This window comes from Pipistrellus kuhlii, unplaced genomic scaffold (assembly GCF_014108245.1).
Source record: "Pipistrellus kuhlii isolate mPipKuh1 unplaced genomic scaffold, mPipKuh1.p scaffold_m20_p_68, whole genome shotgun sequence".
Taxonomy (NCBI): Eukaryota; Metazoa; Chordata; class Mammalia; order Chiroptera; family Vespertilionidae; genus Pipistrellus; species Pipistrellus kuhlii.
In genome coordinates, this window is record NW_023425571.1 from 1217713 (window position 1) to 1235583 (window position 17871).

A 17871-nucleotide genomic window follows, 5' to 3' on the forward strand; every position below is an offset into this window, starting at 1 on the left:
GAGGAGGGGGGCACCTCTTGGACAAAGGTCCCCGTCCTGTTCTGCAGATGCCAGCAGTTCCCGCGCCTGTGGTGCCTCCTGGGCCTTCGGCAGATGCTGAGACAGCCGCGGGTCTGCGCCCAGCACCCACAGAGCTGCAGGAAATGCTGAGCAGGAAGAAGGGCTGTGTGGGGAGGGGTGGGGGGGGCGGGGAGGTGGTAGGGGCTAGGGAAGCAGCCAGAACCAGGGGATGCACAGTGAGCTGAGCCTTTCAGCCCCTCTGGCTGTCAGAGCTGGCTCTGGGGGAGCCTGTCAGTGCTCAGAGCCAGGCCGACGGGCCCACGGGCACCGCCTGGGCCACCTCCCTGCAGAGCTCTAGGCAGGATGAGGAAGGGGAGGCTATGGGGCCGAGGCCAAGGGGTCTTTGAAATTGTCCTCACTCTCTTCCCGTGCGACTCTCCGGGACAAAGCTTTCCAGAACCAGTTCCTTCCTGGCTCAGGGGGCGGAGGCGGCGCCGGGAGGAGGGGTGAGCGGGCTTTCGGCTCGGCCAGATCTGGGCGAGGATTCAGACTTGAAAACGCCACTGTCCCCTGACCCCCCAGGTCTGTCTGTCTGTACAGCCCACCTCCTGGGGTCCAGGTGAAAGATACAGGAGAGAATGCTGGCTCAGGCAGCACCTAACACAGTGGGGGCTTTATCACGATCATCACAAGCCCAGGCCAAGCCCAGGGCCACAGGGAGTAACATCACTTCCAACGGGCACCCCGGGAAAATCATCCCCGGGGCCCTGACCCCTTTGTGAGCAGGTCAGGGTCCCGGCCTCTGTCCTTCTTATGTCAACACGGAAAGACGCGCAGCTCAGCATGTGTTCACAGCGCACACACATCCTGGTCACCAGGACAGTGCCTGCCACGAGGGGCGTCCTGGCCAGGGAGGCGTGCTCCGCCCCAGGCCCTGGGGCTGGTGTGGGAGATGAGATGGAGACCCCAAAGGCTCATATGTGTGAACCATTCAGCACAGTAATGATGTGATGATGAAGGAGGCGTGGATGCTGCAGTGAGTCCCGGGGGTAGAATGTTCTGTGGGGGCCTCGGTGCAGGGCAGGGCGAGGCTGCCGAGGGCCGGGCAGCCAGGGGCGCTTCCTCCGGGAACCGGAAGTGCACACAGCCCTCAGGAGACCTCTGCTGCCGGGTGCTGCCCTCTGGCAGGAAGCAGGTCTCAGCGGTGGGATGAGCTGACCTGCAGAGGGCCCACCCCTCGCGGGGCTGGGGGGGGGGGGCCCGTGGCAGTGAGCAGGTGGGAGCGGGTGCGGCTGGGTACAGCGAGACACTTCCTGTGGTGTGTCTAGATGGATACAGGAGAGAAAGCTGCTGCTGCTGCTATTTGATGGGCCGCTCAGCCCGGCCGATCATTCATCAAAGAGACCTCAACGTGGCACTCCCCGGGAATGGCAGAACCGCTGCGGAGTCAGAGTCGTGGGGACAGGAAACAGCTCTAATGTGGCTGCAAGGTTTTCCGATGTCACAAACCACCCGCTCTCCCTAGGGTGGCTGCAAGGGGAGGGCGAAGCTAACGGTGTGAGGTGCTTAGAGAGGATCACAGCTGTCCCCAGCGCTCTCTCCCCGGCCCCTGCCCTCCCCCCCTCACATCCAGGGTCAAACGCCCTTTTGAACCTCTGTCCCCAGACCGCCGGGCCGTCTCAGCCCGGACGCTGGGCAAGTCTCCCAGGCTCGGGTTTGGGATGGAAGCCTGCGCTGTGACATGCACAGAGGGCTCCCGCACAGGTGCTGATGGGGTGCAGCACCTGTCACAGTTGGGGTCCAACAGGCCTGACCGCCTGTCAGGTGCCCAGAGACCCAGCAGAGGGAGGGACACAGGGACCCTTTCCCTAACCGCATCCACCTCCACCTGCCCAGCCTGGAGCCTCCCACGGCCCCGGTCTTGTCTCCAACCGGCCGCCAGGAATACCAGGGCAGCACGACTCTCCTCTGAGTGCGCCGAGCCCCCCCAAAGCCTGCGAGTTCAAAGGGCAGCCATAGGGAGCAGTTACCAGGACCCGAGACACAAGCCGAACTACACTACCCACAATCCCCCGGGCTTGCCCGAAAGGAAATGTCGTTTCTGCAAGGAGCAGCCCCGCGCTCCTGGCAGCTGCAGAGGGGGAGGCGGAGCGGGGGAGAGGATCCAGGGGGAGGCGGAGGCGTGTGGGGCGGAGGGCGGAGAGCAGGGCGGGCGGCGGGGAGGAGGCGGCGCTCGCCGCCGCCGCCGCCGCCGCCGCCGCCTGCGGACCTGCATCCCCGCGGGCCGACAGCGGGCGCGGGGCCGGGGCGCGCGGCGCTCCCGCGGCGGCTGCGGGCGGACGCGGGGCCGGGCGGCGCGGGGGCTGAGTTTCTGCAAAGTTTGACCTGGTTGCCTTTCGATGCCGCAGCGGAGCGGGGCGGCGCGGGGCGCGCCGGGCGGGGCGGCGCGGCGGCGGGGCTGAGAGGCGGCGGCGGGCTCACGATGATCATAAAATAAGGGAGGCGGCGGGGTGGGGGCGAGAGCGCCCCGAGCCCCAGCCCTCCGCCCCCTCGGCCCCCGGGACCCCGGCACAGGAGGACGTGGGGCCGGGGGCGCCCGCGCCAGCCCCGGACCCCAGTGCAGCCAAAGGACACTGCCCGGGGCGGGGGTCGGGGCGGCCGGAGGGCGGCGGGGCGCGCGGATTGGCCCGCGGGGCAGGTGAGTGGCCGGCGCCGCCGGCTGGGGGCGTGCGCGCCTGAGTTCCCGCGGCGGCGAGGCGCCCGGGCGCGGGGGTTCGGGGCAGCGGGGTGCCGAGCGGGGACCGATGCGGCGGGGCTAGGGCGCGGTGCCCTCCGAGGATCGGGGATCCCGCCCGGGAAGGGTGCCCGGCGCCCTCAGGGCCGGAGGGCCGGCTGGGGAGCGGAGCGGAGGGCGCCAGGGCGGCGGGTCCACGCGGCCACCGCAGTGCCCCCCCCCCCCGCGGTGGTGTCAGCGGAGATGTCACGGGCGGCGATTATTCGCTGGAGCGCGCGGTGCGGCGGCCGCTGACGGGGCGGGCGGGGCGCCTCCTCCGGGGAGACCGCCCAGACGCGCTGTCCGCGCCGGTCCGGCCCCGCGCCCCCCGCGGCAAAGTTCGGCTCAACTTCGAGGCGGCCTGTCGCCCGGTGCCTTCGGCTCCCCCAGGCCCCGGAGGCGGCGGCGACAGCGGCGAGGGACCCGGTGCCCGCCTGGGGGCGCCTCCGTGGGCGCCGCCGGGACCCGCGCTCCGGGCACCTCGCCGCCTGGAAGCGGGTCGGCGCTCGCCCTCGAGGAGCCGGGACCTCCGGCGCCCGAGCAGCCGCCGCTCCCATCGATCGGCCCCGCGGGCGCCCGGGCGCGTGCGGAAGGCGGAGGAGGAAGCCGGGCTCTGCCGCCGGGAGGACGGACGGACCAGCCGCTCATTGATGTGTCCCCGCATCGCCTTCTGCCCCCAAGACTCCAGGGAGCCGCGTTCCCCGCGTGGAGGCCCGGAAGGGCTGGGTGTCTGAACACCATGATTATCCACTAATATCCAAACTTCCCCTTTTTAACCCAAAGAGTATCGGTGATTTTCGTCCACTGCGAGCAGAAGAGCCGGGGCCCTGAGATGCAGCAGAGCCTGTGTCTATAGACGGACCGGCCTGCGTGTGGCATGCGCGCGCCCCCCGCCCCCTGAGCTGCTTCTCGCCCCGGACATCGCCCCGAGGCTGAAGGAGACTTGTGGGACCGGAGAGCAGTCCGGCAGCACTGGGTCCTGCGGCCTCTGTCCTTTCAATGCCCAGCTTCCTCTGGGACTGCTGGCCTTCCCTGGAGATCCGAGCGGTGCTGTGCGCCATGGGCTGCATCCAGAGCATCGGGGGCAAGGCCGGAATCTTCCGGGAAGGGATCACGGTGATCGATGTGAAGGCCTCGATCGACCCTGTGCCCACCAGCATCGATGAGTCCTCCAGCGTGGTGCTCCGCTACCGGACGCCCCACTTCCGGGCCTCGGCCCAGGTGGTCATGCCGCCCATCCCCAGGAAGGAGACCTGGGTGGTCGGCTGGATCCAGGCGTGCAGCCACATGGAGTTCTACAACCAGTACGGGGAGCAGGGCATGTGAGTACCACTCGGGAGCCAGCTTTGGGGATGGGGGGGCGGCTGCTTGGGGTGTGGAGTGGTGGTCTGGGGCAGAGGGGAGCCTGGGGCACATCCGGAAGTGGCCGCTGAGTCCTCCTTGGCCACGTGACCCCCTAGAGCACATGTGTCAAACACAAGGCCCGCGGGCCAAATCCGTCCTGCTAGGCCTTGCAATGTGGCCCGCACCGCGCTGTCATCACTGCACTCCGCTGCGTTTCCATCACAATGACAGTTTATGACTGTTCAGTAAACCATTCGGCCCGCGATTTAGGCTGGATTTTAGATTTTGGCCCCTTCTCTGATTGAGTTTGACACCCCTACCCTAGAGGGTTTGCGTGTTGACTCACATTGGGCTCGTGGCCCTAGGGCCTCCTTTCCCCCCGACCCCGAGTTGCTGAGAAAGCAGAGGAGCCCTGGCTGGGTGGCTCAGGGGTTAGAGAGTCGTTCTGATATGCCAAGGTTGTGGGTTTGATTTCCTGCAACCAGTGAATGCATAAATAATTGGAACCAATTGATTTCTCTCTCTCTTCCTTCCTCTCTCTCTTTAACATCAACCAATCAATCAAAAGCAGAGGGAACCCCATCAGGCGCCTCTCTGACAGTCAGCGTGCTGTCCGGACCAGCAGAGGCCACGCTGGCCCCGGCCCTGGCCCCGCAGCCCCCGTGGCGGCCGCTCAGGGAAGGCCCCGGGTGCCCGGAGCCGCCTGCTGTCTGCCCAGAGCGTGTGGCTGGGCGGACTGGCCTCCGGTCTTCAGCTGCGCTCAGCTTTGGGGTGTGGTGGGATGGGGGTTCACTGCTCCCCGTGGTGTTTGAGGAGGGCTGGTTAGAGACCAGGTTTGCTTCGTGGGGTCGCACTGTTTCTCTCCAAGACGGAGGCCACTTCCGTGGACATGAGTTCCAGGCTCCTCTGGCCTCTCCCCAGCCTGGCCTCCAGCATAAAGTACATCTCAGGGCAGGACCCTGGGCCTGCGCTGCTTTTCTGGAATGTTCCCTGATCCCAGGGTGGCCATCCTGGGTGTGGAAGAGCAATAGTTCAGGGCACAGGGGCCTCTCCGTGGGAGCTGCCTGGCCCCTCGCCCGCAGGCCCTCCCTCAACATCCCTTCTGAGCGGCACCGGGTCTGCAGTGAGGACGGGGGTCGCCCCAGGCGCAGGGCTGCTCAGGAACATCAGGGCCTGAGATTGGAGGGGGAAGGAGGGCTTGGGCTGGGGGACACCAGATGTCCCACTGCTCCACCGCTGACTGAGCTGTCAGGGGGACGGGGGTCAGTAAAACTTACAGCGAGGGGGTGACCGCGATCGCCCGGGAGGTGCGGGCGTGCCTGCCTCCGCGGACACTCACCGCACCGCCACCGCCTGCCCACGCCCAAGCCCGTTACTTCCCCACCGCGGCCCTGATCCCGCTGGGGGCTGACTTCCCATCCCGAAGGGAAGCGGGAGTCTCAGCTGTTGGGTGTGAATCTTTGCTAAGAAGCCGTAAGCTCGGAGCCTTCTGGGGCTTTGCGAGGCATCCGGACAGCTGGCAGGACGGAGAGGGTTCTGGGCCTCAGCGAGGCCTCGGGGTCAGGGAGGCAGGGGCCCTCAGCACTTGGAGGGCACGGGTGCCGGAGGGAGGAAGGGGTGTGATGGGGGGAGGTGGATGTGATGTGCGGTGGGAGGCACGGGCCTGGCTCTGGGGCTCAGCCTTCCCATCTGTGCTCAGGGCTTCCAGTCCCCGAGGCCCTGCCCTCTGTGCGGGGGCTCTGGCGCCGTCCAGGCACCGGCTGGAGGCGGGCCCGAGCCAGGAGACCCGGAACGACCTTTGTCTGTGCCAGTCCCTGCCTCCTGGCTGGGGAGCCCAGGGCGCACCTCGATGGCAGCCACGCAGCCGCGGGCGGCAGTCCAGGCTCCACTGCCTGCCCGGGTGTCCTGAGCCACCCTGACCGGGTTTCTCCCTCTGCAAACGGGGGCGTCCGAGCCCTTGGCCGCGGCTTCTTGCGAGAATGATGGCAGACGTTTGTCACGCGGCCGGCACCCGCCGAGCCCACGGCACAATACTCACTGCAGGCGCTTCCGCCGTTAGCGTGATTGCTGGGGTGGCACTGGGTGATTGTCCGACTGCAGGCAGCGGCCGCTTCGGTAATGATGGTGGCTGTAACGCCAGCATGCCAACCGACATAAGTGACTCTCGACTGCGCTGTCTCCCAGCCCCAGCCTTCCTCTTTCACAGGCCATCCCTGACTTCCGCACGTTTTGAAATAGTCTTGAGCCACTGGCGTTGCCCGGGGGCCGACAGCCGGCTGCCCGGCTGTCTACCCGCTTCCCGGGCCGCCCTCTCCCTGGGGCACCTCTTGGCTCAGGGCCCTCTGTGTCGGGGTCCCCCCTCCTGGCTCCGATCCCGGGGGAGGGGCCCAGCCCCAGGGGAAGGGCAGAGTCGGAGGCTCCCTGGGGGGTCGTGTCCCTCCTGGGCTCAGACCTTGGGGTTGGAATGACTGACCAGCGGTGACACCCGGGGCTTTGGAAGTCACCCGGGGGCGTCGGCACTGTCATCGTTGTCATCGTGAGGATTCTGGGGGACTGGGGTGGGGGACTGAGATGCTGAGTGGGAAGCTGCTTGATTTACTGTTAATCGACGGAATCGTTGTAAGAAGCACCGAGCAGCGCGGCTGTTCTGAGCCGGTGCCACTGGGAACCGGACGGGCTGGCTCAGAGGCGGCCTGAGTGTGAGGGTGACACAAACACCCTTCCTCCCATCTTCCCCGACCCCCAACCACTTCATGTCTTCAAGCCCGGAGACAGGAGGAGGGAGGAGGGAGGAGGGAGGAGCCGGCGGGCTGACCAGGGACCTCCCGCTGCTGCCCCGGGCTTCGCCCGGCCCAGAGGCTGTGCTGTGCATCCTGGGACTCGGACCAGAGCCTCTGGTCTCCCCCGCTTGATGCCAGCAGCCCCCTCAAACCCTGCTGTGACAACCAAAAGTGCCTCAGACACTGCCGCTGTCCCTGGAAGGGTGGAAGCCATGCTGGCTGAGAACCACCGGATGGGACCCAGACGGTCTGAATCATTCAAGTGAAACCCCCACACGGGGCTTCCCGGCCCGAGGCAGGTGGGCACCCGAGGCAAAGGTTAGGGTTTCCGTCCTTTACACGTGGGCTCGTCCTCAAATTTTAATCCCATATACTTAACCAAAACCCGCTAATACCCCAAACATGATCCCTGCCTGAGATTAAGCTCTAATCCGGGGACCTTTGTAGAATGGCATTCTGGGTCTGAAATATTTCAGGGGGACAATGCTGTGACTCCCACAGCCAGCCACACGTTGGTGAGCTTCTCCGAGCCAGCTTGAGAGGATGCTGTATGGTTTTGGGTCCAACCCACATTACTTTCAAAGCCACACTCCCCCCCCACCCCCCAACTGCCGGAGACACCTGCCTCCACAGCCCGTCCTCCGCGATTCCTCAGCCGCCACCTGGCAGCTGGCACCGCCTTCTGAGTGACAAGCCACCGTTTCTCCCCGCGTGGGGGATGCTTCCCGTTGTCCCCAGTTTGCCCCTCTCTGGAGCCCCTCGGGGACCTGGCCCAGGGCCTGGTCTCGTTTCTGGCTCTGGGTTCTGCCAGGGGGCGGACCTGGGGGGAGGGGACGGGAGGGAGCAGCAGGGTGCAGGCCCCAGCTCCGCCACTCACTGGTGCTGAGACCTTGGGCCAGTCTCTCCACCTTTCTGAGCCTCACTGTTCCCATCCGTGAAGTGGGGAGAAGGCAGGGTGGTGAGGGTTACGTGGGGGGGGCATCGTGAGAACCTAGCACAGCGCCTGATGCACCTGCAGGCTGGATCCCTGTAGCTGTCAATGCCATAACTGCTGCTGGTTAACTATTAATGTGGGCGCCCGGCGTCAGCATAAAGAGGCCTATACTGTGTTGTTGCCGCGGCTGCTCCTCTCGGGGTTGGGTTTCACACGCCCGCTACGGTGAGAGCACCCTGGACGGTGAGGCGGGCGAGGGTCTTTCCAGCCGGCAGGTGCAGTGGCCTGGGCTGCCCCGGGTGGGCTGGCAGGAAGGCCGGGCGGGTTGGGGGGCTGCGGCCTGGGGCTGGGGTGCAGAGGGGCCGGCTCTCCCTCCTCTCTGTTACTTCCAAAGGCCTCCTCTCAGGAGGACCCAGCCCGAGGCCTGAAGCCACTGCCGGAGGAAGCCGGAGGGCCGGCCGCTGGCCACATGGCCTCTTCCTGCAGCCGGGCCCGAGCCGGCCCGCACACAACTGAGGACGCTGCTTCCGCTCTGCGCCCGGAGGTGGCCTCCCCGCCCCCGCTGCTGGGCCTGGCAGAGGGCGGGGGCGGAGCGGGTGGGAGAGGGAAGTCCTCCTTTCCAGCTTGGGGTGGGAGGAAGTGGCGGGGGAGGGGGTGGGGGACCGCCCGGCCGGAGAGAACCTCCCCGTGTGGCTCAGTCCAGGGATCACCCCGAGCCTCACCTCTGAGTGCCCCGCAGAGGCGGGCAGCTCCTGGGACACGCGTGAAGGCGGCCGTAGTCAGGGAAATACGTGAAGCAGGGGTCCGTGTCTCTGCGGGTCGGGTCTGGGTAAAGAGGAAGAGATCAGGACGTGGCTACGGTGGCTGCCACGGGGGAGAAGGTCAGGCTCTCGATGGCACTGGAGATGGGCCGGAAAAGACATAGGAAGCCATTTTTCATTCAGACGCCGTGACAGTGGGAGCGTACACTGCGGGAGTGTGAGGGAAAGGTCTAGAAGGATGTTTGCCAGCGGGTAACTACGGCAGGGAGGAGGGCGGCGAGGAAGACACACTTTCGATTCTCACTTTGTGCACGTCTCTGCGGCGGGCGCTAAAAGAAAGCACAGCTTCTACCAAGAGCCGAAGCCAAACAGGCAGCGCTGGGCCAGCCCTCCCTGCCAGCCCAGGGCCGCGTGGGGCTGTGTTGGGGGACCCAGGGCCGGGGGGAAGCGGGGTCACCGCAGCCCCTCCCCAGAGAGCAGGCGCCCGGCGACCTCTGGGTGGGGGCCAGCCTGGTGGGTGCCCGCAGCCTGGGGCGGAAGCCAGGAAACCGGGTCCCACTCTGGCTTCAGGGGGGCTTTTGGGCCTCAGTTCCTGTAAAACTGCAAACATTTGCAGAACTTTAGCTTGTTGCGAATTGTCAAAACTGTTTTCTTGAGGATGCGGCGAGGTCATCCCTGGGTGCCCGCTGGGCCGAGCCAGGGCCCGGAGACGAGCCGTGGCTGGTTCCCAGTGCCCAGTGGGCACCCCAGGGCTAGGGTCAGCCTAGTGTCACTTGAATTTAAAGCAACATATTTATTTTAATCTATATTAGAAAAATATATCTATGTATTTAGCATATTTGTCATTTCAAAGGTATTTCTTAGGAGAGTTGAGTTTTTAAAAAGTGCTTGCTTTGAAGGAAGATACAAGAGTGTGTGCACAGGAGCCCAGTGAAGAGACGGGAAGTGGGCTCAGTGCTGAGGCCTAGGGGCTGGGCCCGCAGCCAGAGAGCCCCGCCCACACCACGGGCTGAAGGGCGGACGGCCCAGGGGTGCGTCAGGCCATCCATGCCTGGGAGAGCCCAGGCCTGGGCCCACCACCCTGGCTGGCTCTGTCTGAAGGAGCCAGGGGTGTGCCCGTGGTGCCAGGAGGGCCCCCCTTCCCGCACACACACCCGGGGCCTCGGCCTCCCTGGTTCCCTTCGCCCTCTACTGAGAGGCCTGCGCCTGGCCTGCTGGGACGGGTGGCTGGGCCTGGAGCCCAGGGTGACCGTCCCCGACTTGTGGCCCTCGGCGGCCTCAACCTTCTCCCGCTCCAGGGACGATCCTACTGTAACCCCTACAGACGCGCATTCTCAGTCAGAGCTGTGTGTGCATGCACATATGCGCATGTGTGTATACATGTGATTGTGTGTCTATCTGTGTGTCTGTCTCTGTGGGCCTGTATGTGGAGGCCAGCTGCTCAGGCTGTGGGTCCTGGGCCAGCGTCTCCCTGGTTACGTGACCTTGGGCCAGGCCTCTAACACCTCCCCGTGCCCCCTGTGAAAGGCACCCGCAGCCCAGCCGGGCCGAGGGGACGGAGAACGTGCGTCGGGTGCCCAGGACGTAGCATGGCCGCTGTGGGCACGCCCCGTTGGGACTGGCACTGCCAGCCACGGCGCTTAGGTGAGGGTAAGGTGGCCAGACCTCCTGCTTTGGCGGGACAGTCCTGATTTCTAACAATTTGTCCCGCGGCGTTTTAAAAAAGTCCCGATTTTTAAAAAAATGCCACGGGACTCGGGACAAATTGTTAAAAATCAGGACTGTCCCGCCAAAAGCAGGAGGTCTGGCCACCTTAGGTAAGGGGCGCGCCAGCAGCGCCGCCTCGGGTGAGGGTCCCGAGGCTCCGGCCCCGCCCACAGGCATGGCCCAGCACCACATAAATCCTGAGGCCTGGCCCTGCCCTCCCGAGATCCTCAGCAATGACCACATGATTATTTAGTCACCGCGGGCGTGCCAGGAGGCAGCAGCAGCAGCACCGAGTGGCATCGGCCTGGTGGGAGGGCGAGGGTGGCTTCTCTGGGGACTCCAGAGCTGAGCCAGCAGCACCACCGGGAGCACAGGGAGCTGGGCGGCGCCGCTCCAGGCAGCGGCCCTGTGGGGCGGGGGGGATGGGGGGGGGCGGGGCCCTAGAGGAACTGAGAATGGTTAGACCTGCAGCTGGGGAGGCGAGTGTGTGAATGTGTGAGTGTATGAGTGTGAGTGTGTGTGTGTGTGTGTGTGTTTTGTGCGTGTACACGTGTGTGCATGTGACCTGGGCTTCTATGATACCGGCTTTAAGGGTCATGAGGAGTCATGGCAGCTTTGACAGGGTTGGAGGGAGGGCGGTGCAATTACTGTGTTTTTAAAAGACCACTCAGGCTCCTGCAGGGGGCGGGAGGGGAGGCTGGGAGGCCTGGGTGGGTGAGATCAGGGAGAAGGGGGGCCGTCTCAAGGTAGGAGGGAGAGTCAGGGATGGGGGGCTGGAGGGCACAGCCCCCCACATCTCCGTGGACCAGGCAGCACCCTGTCCATTTCTCTCCCAGCTTGTGGCCGGCGCCAGTGACGGGCGCTCTGCACTCTCCCTGAGGGGGTGCTGGTGGGGCAGCAGACGGAGCTGGTGTTGAGGGAAACTGGGGGGTCCCACAAGGCGTGTGAGTCTGGCGCCCAGCCCGGACTCCCTCGGTCTTTGCCATCCTGCACCTCCGAGGGCCAGCACGGTGGGGGCTGGAGAGGAGGTGGGGGGCAGCGGACTGAGGGCAGGAGCAGCCGCGTCCCCTGTATCCAAGGCTAAGGAGACCAGATGTCCCGATTTTTACAATCTGTCTCCCGTCCCGAGGCGTTTTAAAACGAGAGACAAATTGTTAAAAATCGGGACGTCTGGTCACCTTATCCAAGGCCCCACCTCCAAGCTGATCCATCGGTTGCGCAGGCGCTGGGGGCCCGGCGCTGGGGGCACGGCTTACAGTACTTACCCCTTTGGCGGCGTCTGAGAGTCGGACACTGTACTGCTCGGTGTGTGCAGGGCCGGGGTCCGAGCCCCCTCCGCCCTGTGGGCAAAGCACTGAAGGTCGGCCTCGACGTCCAAGGCCATTCCAGAACCGACAGGAAACCCCAGCGCGGCCGCGGCATGGGATCCACGCCTCACAGCCCACGTGGAGCCTGAAGCCGGTGAGGTCGGGTCAGGGCTGGCCGAGTTTCCGCAGGTTGCCGTTTAGGGTGCACAGGTAATGAACATCGACGCGTTCAGGCACCCCCAGACCTGGCAAGGCGGGCGGGCCACCCACAGCTGACCGATGGTGACCCCGAACTCAGAGCTTTGTGACTTGATCAGAGACGGACTGAGACTGGGCCCAGGGCTGGCCTGTGGCCCCCAGAAGCCGTGCCCTTAACCTCCCTCCCTCCCACCGCCTCGACGGGCACAGGGGCCGCGGGACCAGAGCCAGCCGCGCTGGCTGGCGGTGACGTGAAAACAGGTGCCCTTGGCGCTGGGTTCTGAGGAACAGCCCACGGGACAGCCGGCCTGCCAGCTCAGGAGCGCCGTCACCTGTCTGACTGAGCAGGGCTGGGCCTTGGGGCTCGGGGAGGAACGGCATCTTGGAATTCGGGGTCAGAGGCAGAGAGAAGCCGTCGTGGCATTGGGAAGCCCCCACCCCCAAACCGGCCGGCGCTCAGGAAGTGAGAGGGGAACAAGGAGGCGCAGAGTTCCGTTTGCAAGTTTGCTTTCTGCTTCTAAAGTGTTGCAAGCAATGTAACAGCCGTGAGTGGGCTGCAGCGGGCGGGTCTGGGGGAGCGAGATCGGGGGTGGGGAGGTGAGGGGGTGGACACTTGAAAAACGTGAGGTGGTTTGAGCTGTCGTCCAGGTTCCCTCTGAGAGATGCACTCAAGGCCCTGGGCAGGAGATGGCTACCCAGGCGCCTGTGGCGAGTGTGGGCGTGCAGCACTCTGAGTGCCAAGTGTCCTGAGCTGGCATCATGGGCCCAGGCGGAACCAGCCCTGGACCATGCCAGGCTGCCCGGGTCCGAGTGCCATTGCTTAGCCTAGTCGCCTTGGGAAAAGCCTGGCCCGGCTGCCTCCCTGTGCAGGGGCGTGTGGTTGCTGATGCGGTGCCAGGGGGTCTCCCAGACACTGCTGTGTCCTCGAGCAGCTCGGACGGGCTGAGTGTTGTTATAGCAACAATAGTGATGGCAGTGGTGCCAGCAGCGACCGACTACGGGCATTTACCTGTGCTCTGCCCTGGGCGGCACATTCTTGTCTTCCTCGGTGACCACTGCAGGGACATGTGTCTGCACGGGGTCTCCCACCAGCGAGGGGGCAGCTGAAGGTTCCAGAGTCTGGGCTCTGGACTCCCGGCTGCCTGCTCCCCCCCTAGAAGGCTGAGCCCTAGGCCTCTGACAGCGAAAGCCCAGTGGGGCCGCTCTGCACAAAGCACGGTGCACCCCAGAGCCGGCCCAGCGGGACGGGGTGCCCTGAGCCGGGGCTGGCTAAGTGTTCTTGGTTCTATGGCTCCGGGGACGGGCCAGGCAGGCGGGCGATTCAGGCGCTTCCTCTTCTCAGCAGGCGTGAGCAGAAAGGAAGCGGGGGGTGAGGGCGGGGTGGGCGGAGGGAGGAAAAGGCATCTGGGCCCCAGGAGCCACTGCTGTGGCCTGGGGGAGGCCTGGGAGCCCCAACTCCCGTGAGGGAGGGAGACACAGAGGTGGAGGCCAGGCCCTAAGTGGAGGGCCTGGGTGCGAGGCCCCCCCCAGCCACGGTCCCACGTGGCCGTGCCAACAGCAGTTGGCATGGCCCAGGGCTCTCCTTCCGGTCCCCCTCCCCTGGGGCTGGGCAGCCAGGGCTCCCAGTGGTTTCAGGGGGAGACGGGTGTGAGACGATGCCAGAGAGCGGGGTGGGTGTTGAGGGGGAGTGATGTTGGGGAGCCCCTGCTCACCGCCATGATGTCTGGCCCCTGGGAGGGGAGCCCCGGGGCGGGGGCGGCAGGGGGCCTGCGGGCGGCCGGCTGAGCAAACTGCCTTCCCCCCGCAGGTCCAGCTGGGAGCTCCCGGACCTGCTGGAGGGCAAGATCGAGGCCATCAGCGACTCGGACGGGGTGAACTACCCCTGGTACGGCAACACCACGGAGACCTGCACCATCGTGGGCCCCACCAAGAGGGACTCCAAGTTCATCATCAGCATGAACGACAACTTCTACCCCAGCGTGACGTGGGCCGTGCCCGTCAGCGAGAGCAACGTGGCCCGGCTGACCAACATCTACCGGGACCAGAGCTTCACCACCTGGCTGGTGGCCACCAACACCTCCACCGACGACATGATCATCCTGCAGACGCTGCACTGGCGCATGCAGCTCAGCATCGAGGTGAACCCCAGCCGGCCCCTGGGCCAGCGCGCCCGCCTGCGGGAGCCCATCGCCCAGGCCCAGCCCAAGATCCTGAGCAGGAACGAGCCCATCCCGCCCAGCGCCCTGGTCAAGCCCAACGCCAACGACGCTCAGGTGCTCATGTGGCGGCCCAAGTACGGGCAGCCGCTGGTGGTGATCCCGCCCAAGCACCGGTAGCAGCTGGCCGGCCGCCCAGGGCGCCCGCCACGAGGGCGCCCGTCATCCAGCAAAATACAACCATTCTACCTTGTCCGGGGCCTCACTGTGCGCCTGCCCGCGCCTCAGGGCCGCTGCCCCCGGGGAGGGGGGACAGCAGGGCAGCTTAGGGCGAACCCCAGGGGCGCCCTCTGGTCACTGCGGTGTCCTTTCCTTGCAGTTTCATTCAGTCACAGCGGATGCCCCCCACCACTGCTTTCAGTCCTTTTTGTTTTTTTAGACGCCTCCCCAGGAGGTCCGGGCGGGAGGAGGGGGAGCTGATGAGTGACAGCCGGCGCTCACTGACCTGTGGGTGCCGGGCCCTCCCACGCGCCCCCTCCCCTTGCCCTCCCCCTTGCGGCCTTACGTAGACTTGCTTTGCCAAACTTTTGCCTTAAGCTGAATTGAAAGAAAAAACACCGAAGCAGATCGAAAGCAGGATCTCTCTCCTGCCGGACTTGCCATCTCCTGCCGGGCGCTGGGCAGCGGCTGGGTCTGGAGGAGAGAGAGACGCCCTGAGCCCCTCTCCGGGCACCTTGGCACAGGGGCAGGGACCCGGCCTAAAACCAGCAGCTTACTCTGTGTCTCAGCAGAAACACGACCACAGACAGACGCTGCCTAAGAGCCCCAGGCGGAGCCCCCGTCCCCATCCCCAGTGTCCCCCCCTTCCCCACCCCCTGGCTCTGCCAGGGCTGCCCTCCCCTCCCGTCCCCGCAGCCTGGCCTTGCTGTGGAGAGAGGGAGGGTCCTGGGAGTGGCGGGTGGAGCCCGGGCATTTCCATCGCCGGGGTCTGCTCCCACACCTCAGGCCCGAGCCTTTTCCTTCCATCCACGCTGGCCCAGCGGCCGGGAACCAGCAGCCACGTGGGCCCAGGCTTAGCTCTGGTTGGCGGGTCAGAGGAAGGCGCACCTTTCCCTCCAGGCGCCTTCTCAGGGGAACCGAACACGGCGCTGGAGGGGGCAGCCTCGGGTCCCAGCAGCCTGGGCCCGGGCAGTAAGCCAGGGCCCAGGGGGAGCGGCATCGGAGCGCCGAGGAGGCTGGTCTGGGACAGGGCCAGCCTCTGAGGGCCACCCTCCTCCCAGGACTTGGCCCCCAGTGAGACCAAGCTTTCTCAGCCGCCTGCCTTGAAGGCTGCTTGCAGGAAGCCGGGGGTTCCCGCTAAAGCCCCTTCCTCCAAGCTTGTCCAGCCCACAGCTACGTCACTCCGGCCCCGCGTTCAAACCAGTAATAAGCACAGAAACCATCAGCTCCATTTCTGCACACGAGCCACCTGCAGGAGCCCCACGACCACCCGGGGGGCGGGCCACCTCGCCCCCGCTCCCTCGTTACCACGTGACAGTGTGTGTGTCCGGGGTGCTCACCGTCCATCCAGTCCTCTCCCGAGCCCGCTCCTGACGGCGCACAGCTATCCTGGGACAACTGGACTGCAAACAGCCTGGTGCTCGGGGAGCCTCCCGGGGCGGCTGGCTCCCCTGGGGGTGAGGGGCCGGGGTGCTGCTGGCCTCCTGGCGGAAGGCCCTTCTCCGCACTCAGGTCTTTCTCGTACTTCAATGGAGAAGGGGCCCTGGGGGTTCTTACTGGGGAGGGGGGGAGGGGGGAGAGTGGGGGAGGGGGGGTCCTGTGCTGTTTGGGGGCGGAATCCCTCCCATCGGACCTGGACAAGGGGAGCAGGCCTGTTGGCTGGGGTCAGCGCCCGGGAGGGAAGGCAGGGCCCCCTGCCTCTGCCCGGCCCCTGCACGTCTGGCCCCGCTCCCCCGCTCCCCACCCCTCCCTGCCGCTGGCCTTTCCGAAGACCTCAGAGGCTGCAGGGCCGGCCGGGACGCCCCCCTCCTGCCGGGAGCTCAGGCCGGCTCCTGGCCGGTCACCTGTCCCCCGGTGGACACTGGCCCAGCAATAAGGACCGTGGAGATTACTGTGAAGCAAACTAGTGCACTTACCAGGAGGCACAGACTCTTGAAGAAAATGTAAAACAAACATTTAAAAGAACAAACAAAAATATTCACAGAGAAATAAAGTGTAATTTTAAAGTAGGGCTGCCCAGCGTCTGGATGTTTCTGAAATGGCGGGTCATTGTGGGGTGGCTGGCGCCGTGATTTAGGGGCACCTGGGGGGCTTGTGCTTGGGGCCAGGCTGCTCGATGCCACCTCTGCCATCCCGGACCTCGGTCCTCACCAGTGCCCTGGCTGGTCCCTGTGGGGAGGAGGGGGCAGGCTTGGGGGTGGGGCCAGGACTGGGGGGCAGCTTGGCTTTTGGACAAACAGCAGAACCCCGCATTAACGGGGCGAGTGTACAGACCTTAGACCTGTCTTCATGAGGAGGGAGCTGCTGGGGCCACGGGAGCCCGAAGGTGGCTCTGTCCGCCCTCAGCCGGCAGCCAGTGTGGGGATGTGTGTATATGTGTGTGTGTGTGTGTGGCACGGGGGCTGCATGGACACAGCCTTGCAGTTCATCATGTGTTCTAATCACTTTCCTAGGAAAGGCGGAGGCGGGGGTTGGGGTCCTGCAGTGGGGTGGGCTGAGGGGGCAGTGGATTGGAGCCGTCGGCCAGTCTGGGGAGAACCCAGCCCCACCTCCTTGCATGGGGCCCGGCTCTCCGAGCAGCCGCCTCCTGGCTGGTGGGGTCAGAACTCCCCGGGTTGGTGTCCAGGTGTTAACTCACTGAGTCCTCACGACCACCAGGTTACCAGATCCCCATCTCCAAGATGAGGAAACTGAGGGAGAGGGAAGGGAGAAGCTGCCCACACTGTGCCTGTGGGAAGAGGCCTCGGATTTGAACCCGGGCCCCGGGGTGGTGACGGTTCCAAGCAGGCCCAGCCTTTGGCTCGCTCCCTGCTGGGCTCCGGGCAGGAAATGCCTCTCCCCCCTCCTGCCTAGGGGCAGTCAGTTCCTGCCCACAGCGAGCTGGGCGCATTCCCTCGGAGGGCTGCCTGGCCACTGCAGGCCACAGGCTCGCCCGCCGGGCACTGCCCGTCCACTGGGCATCAGGGGTCGGGCTTCTCCTCTGGGATCCCTCTCGAGAGCCCAGCGGCCTCCGCCTCCTGCCTCCTGTCTCCTGCCTCCGTGTGGAGCCACCGCGGCAGGAAATTGCATAACCGGCCGGCGGGCCGCCCTCAGCCCAGAGGGCTCCTGGGTGGTGCAGGCTCGGCTGCGGTTCGGCTTTCGGTTGTGGAGTCGGCTCCTGAGCTCTGCCCGCAGGGCGTATGGGGTGTGTGTGAGCAGGAAACGGTGCAGGCCTAGCGGACTGCGGAGAGAGCTGAGCTGGGTCACCGCGGGACAAGCCCAGGAGCCTGGCACTCCACCTTCCTGCAGCCACGCACCGAGCGAGGCGGCAGGACGCAGTGCACACGGGGTGCCGACGGGAGGGAGGCCTGGGAGGGAGGCCTGTGCGGGAGGGGCTGCGGGTAAAGTGGATTCCGAGTGGCCGTTGGTGGGTGGAAGCCTCCCGCCTCCCAGGCTGATAGCAGGTTAAATTTAGAAACCCCAGACGGGGACAGAGCCGACACCAGGCCCAGCCAGCTGTCGCAGGAGCCGGACGGGAGCCTGCTGTCCGGGCGAGGCCGCACCCCTGCCCCGGGGCCGTCTGGGAGCAGCAGGTGCACCGGAGCCGGCCCCAGCCTGCCTTCCCAACAGGGTCACCGTCCATCACATCGCGCTGTGTGCTGCCCCCACAGACCAGGGAATGGAATCTCAGCAAAGGTCAAAGGGCGTGTAAA

The 17871-nt window shown here is 65.7% G+C and overlaps 1 protein-coding gene across 1 annotated transcript; it reads left to right on the forward strand.

Moving 5' to 3' along the window:
• The first annotated feature begins 3383 nt into the window (after window positions 1–3383).
• FAM78A (family with sequence similarity 78 member A) lies at window positions 3384–16188 on the forward strand. The gene is made up of 2 exons (XM_036420377.2): window positions 3384–4095; window positions 13612–16188. Exons 1-2 carry the CDS (start codon window positions 3773–3775, stop codon window positions 14138–14140), a joined length of 852 nt encoding a protein of 283 aa, XP_036276270.1. The 5' UTR covers window positions 3384–3772; the 3' UTR covers window positions 14141–16188.
• The last annotated feature ends 1683 nt before the right edge of the window (window positions 16189–17871 follow it).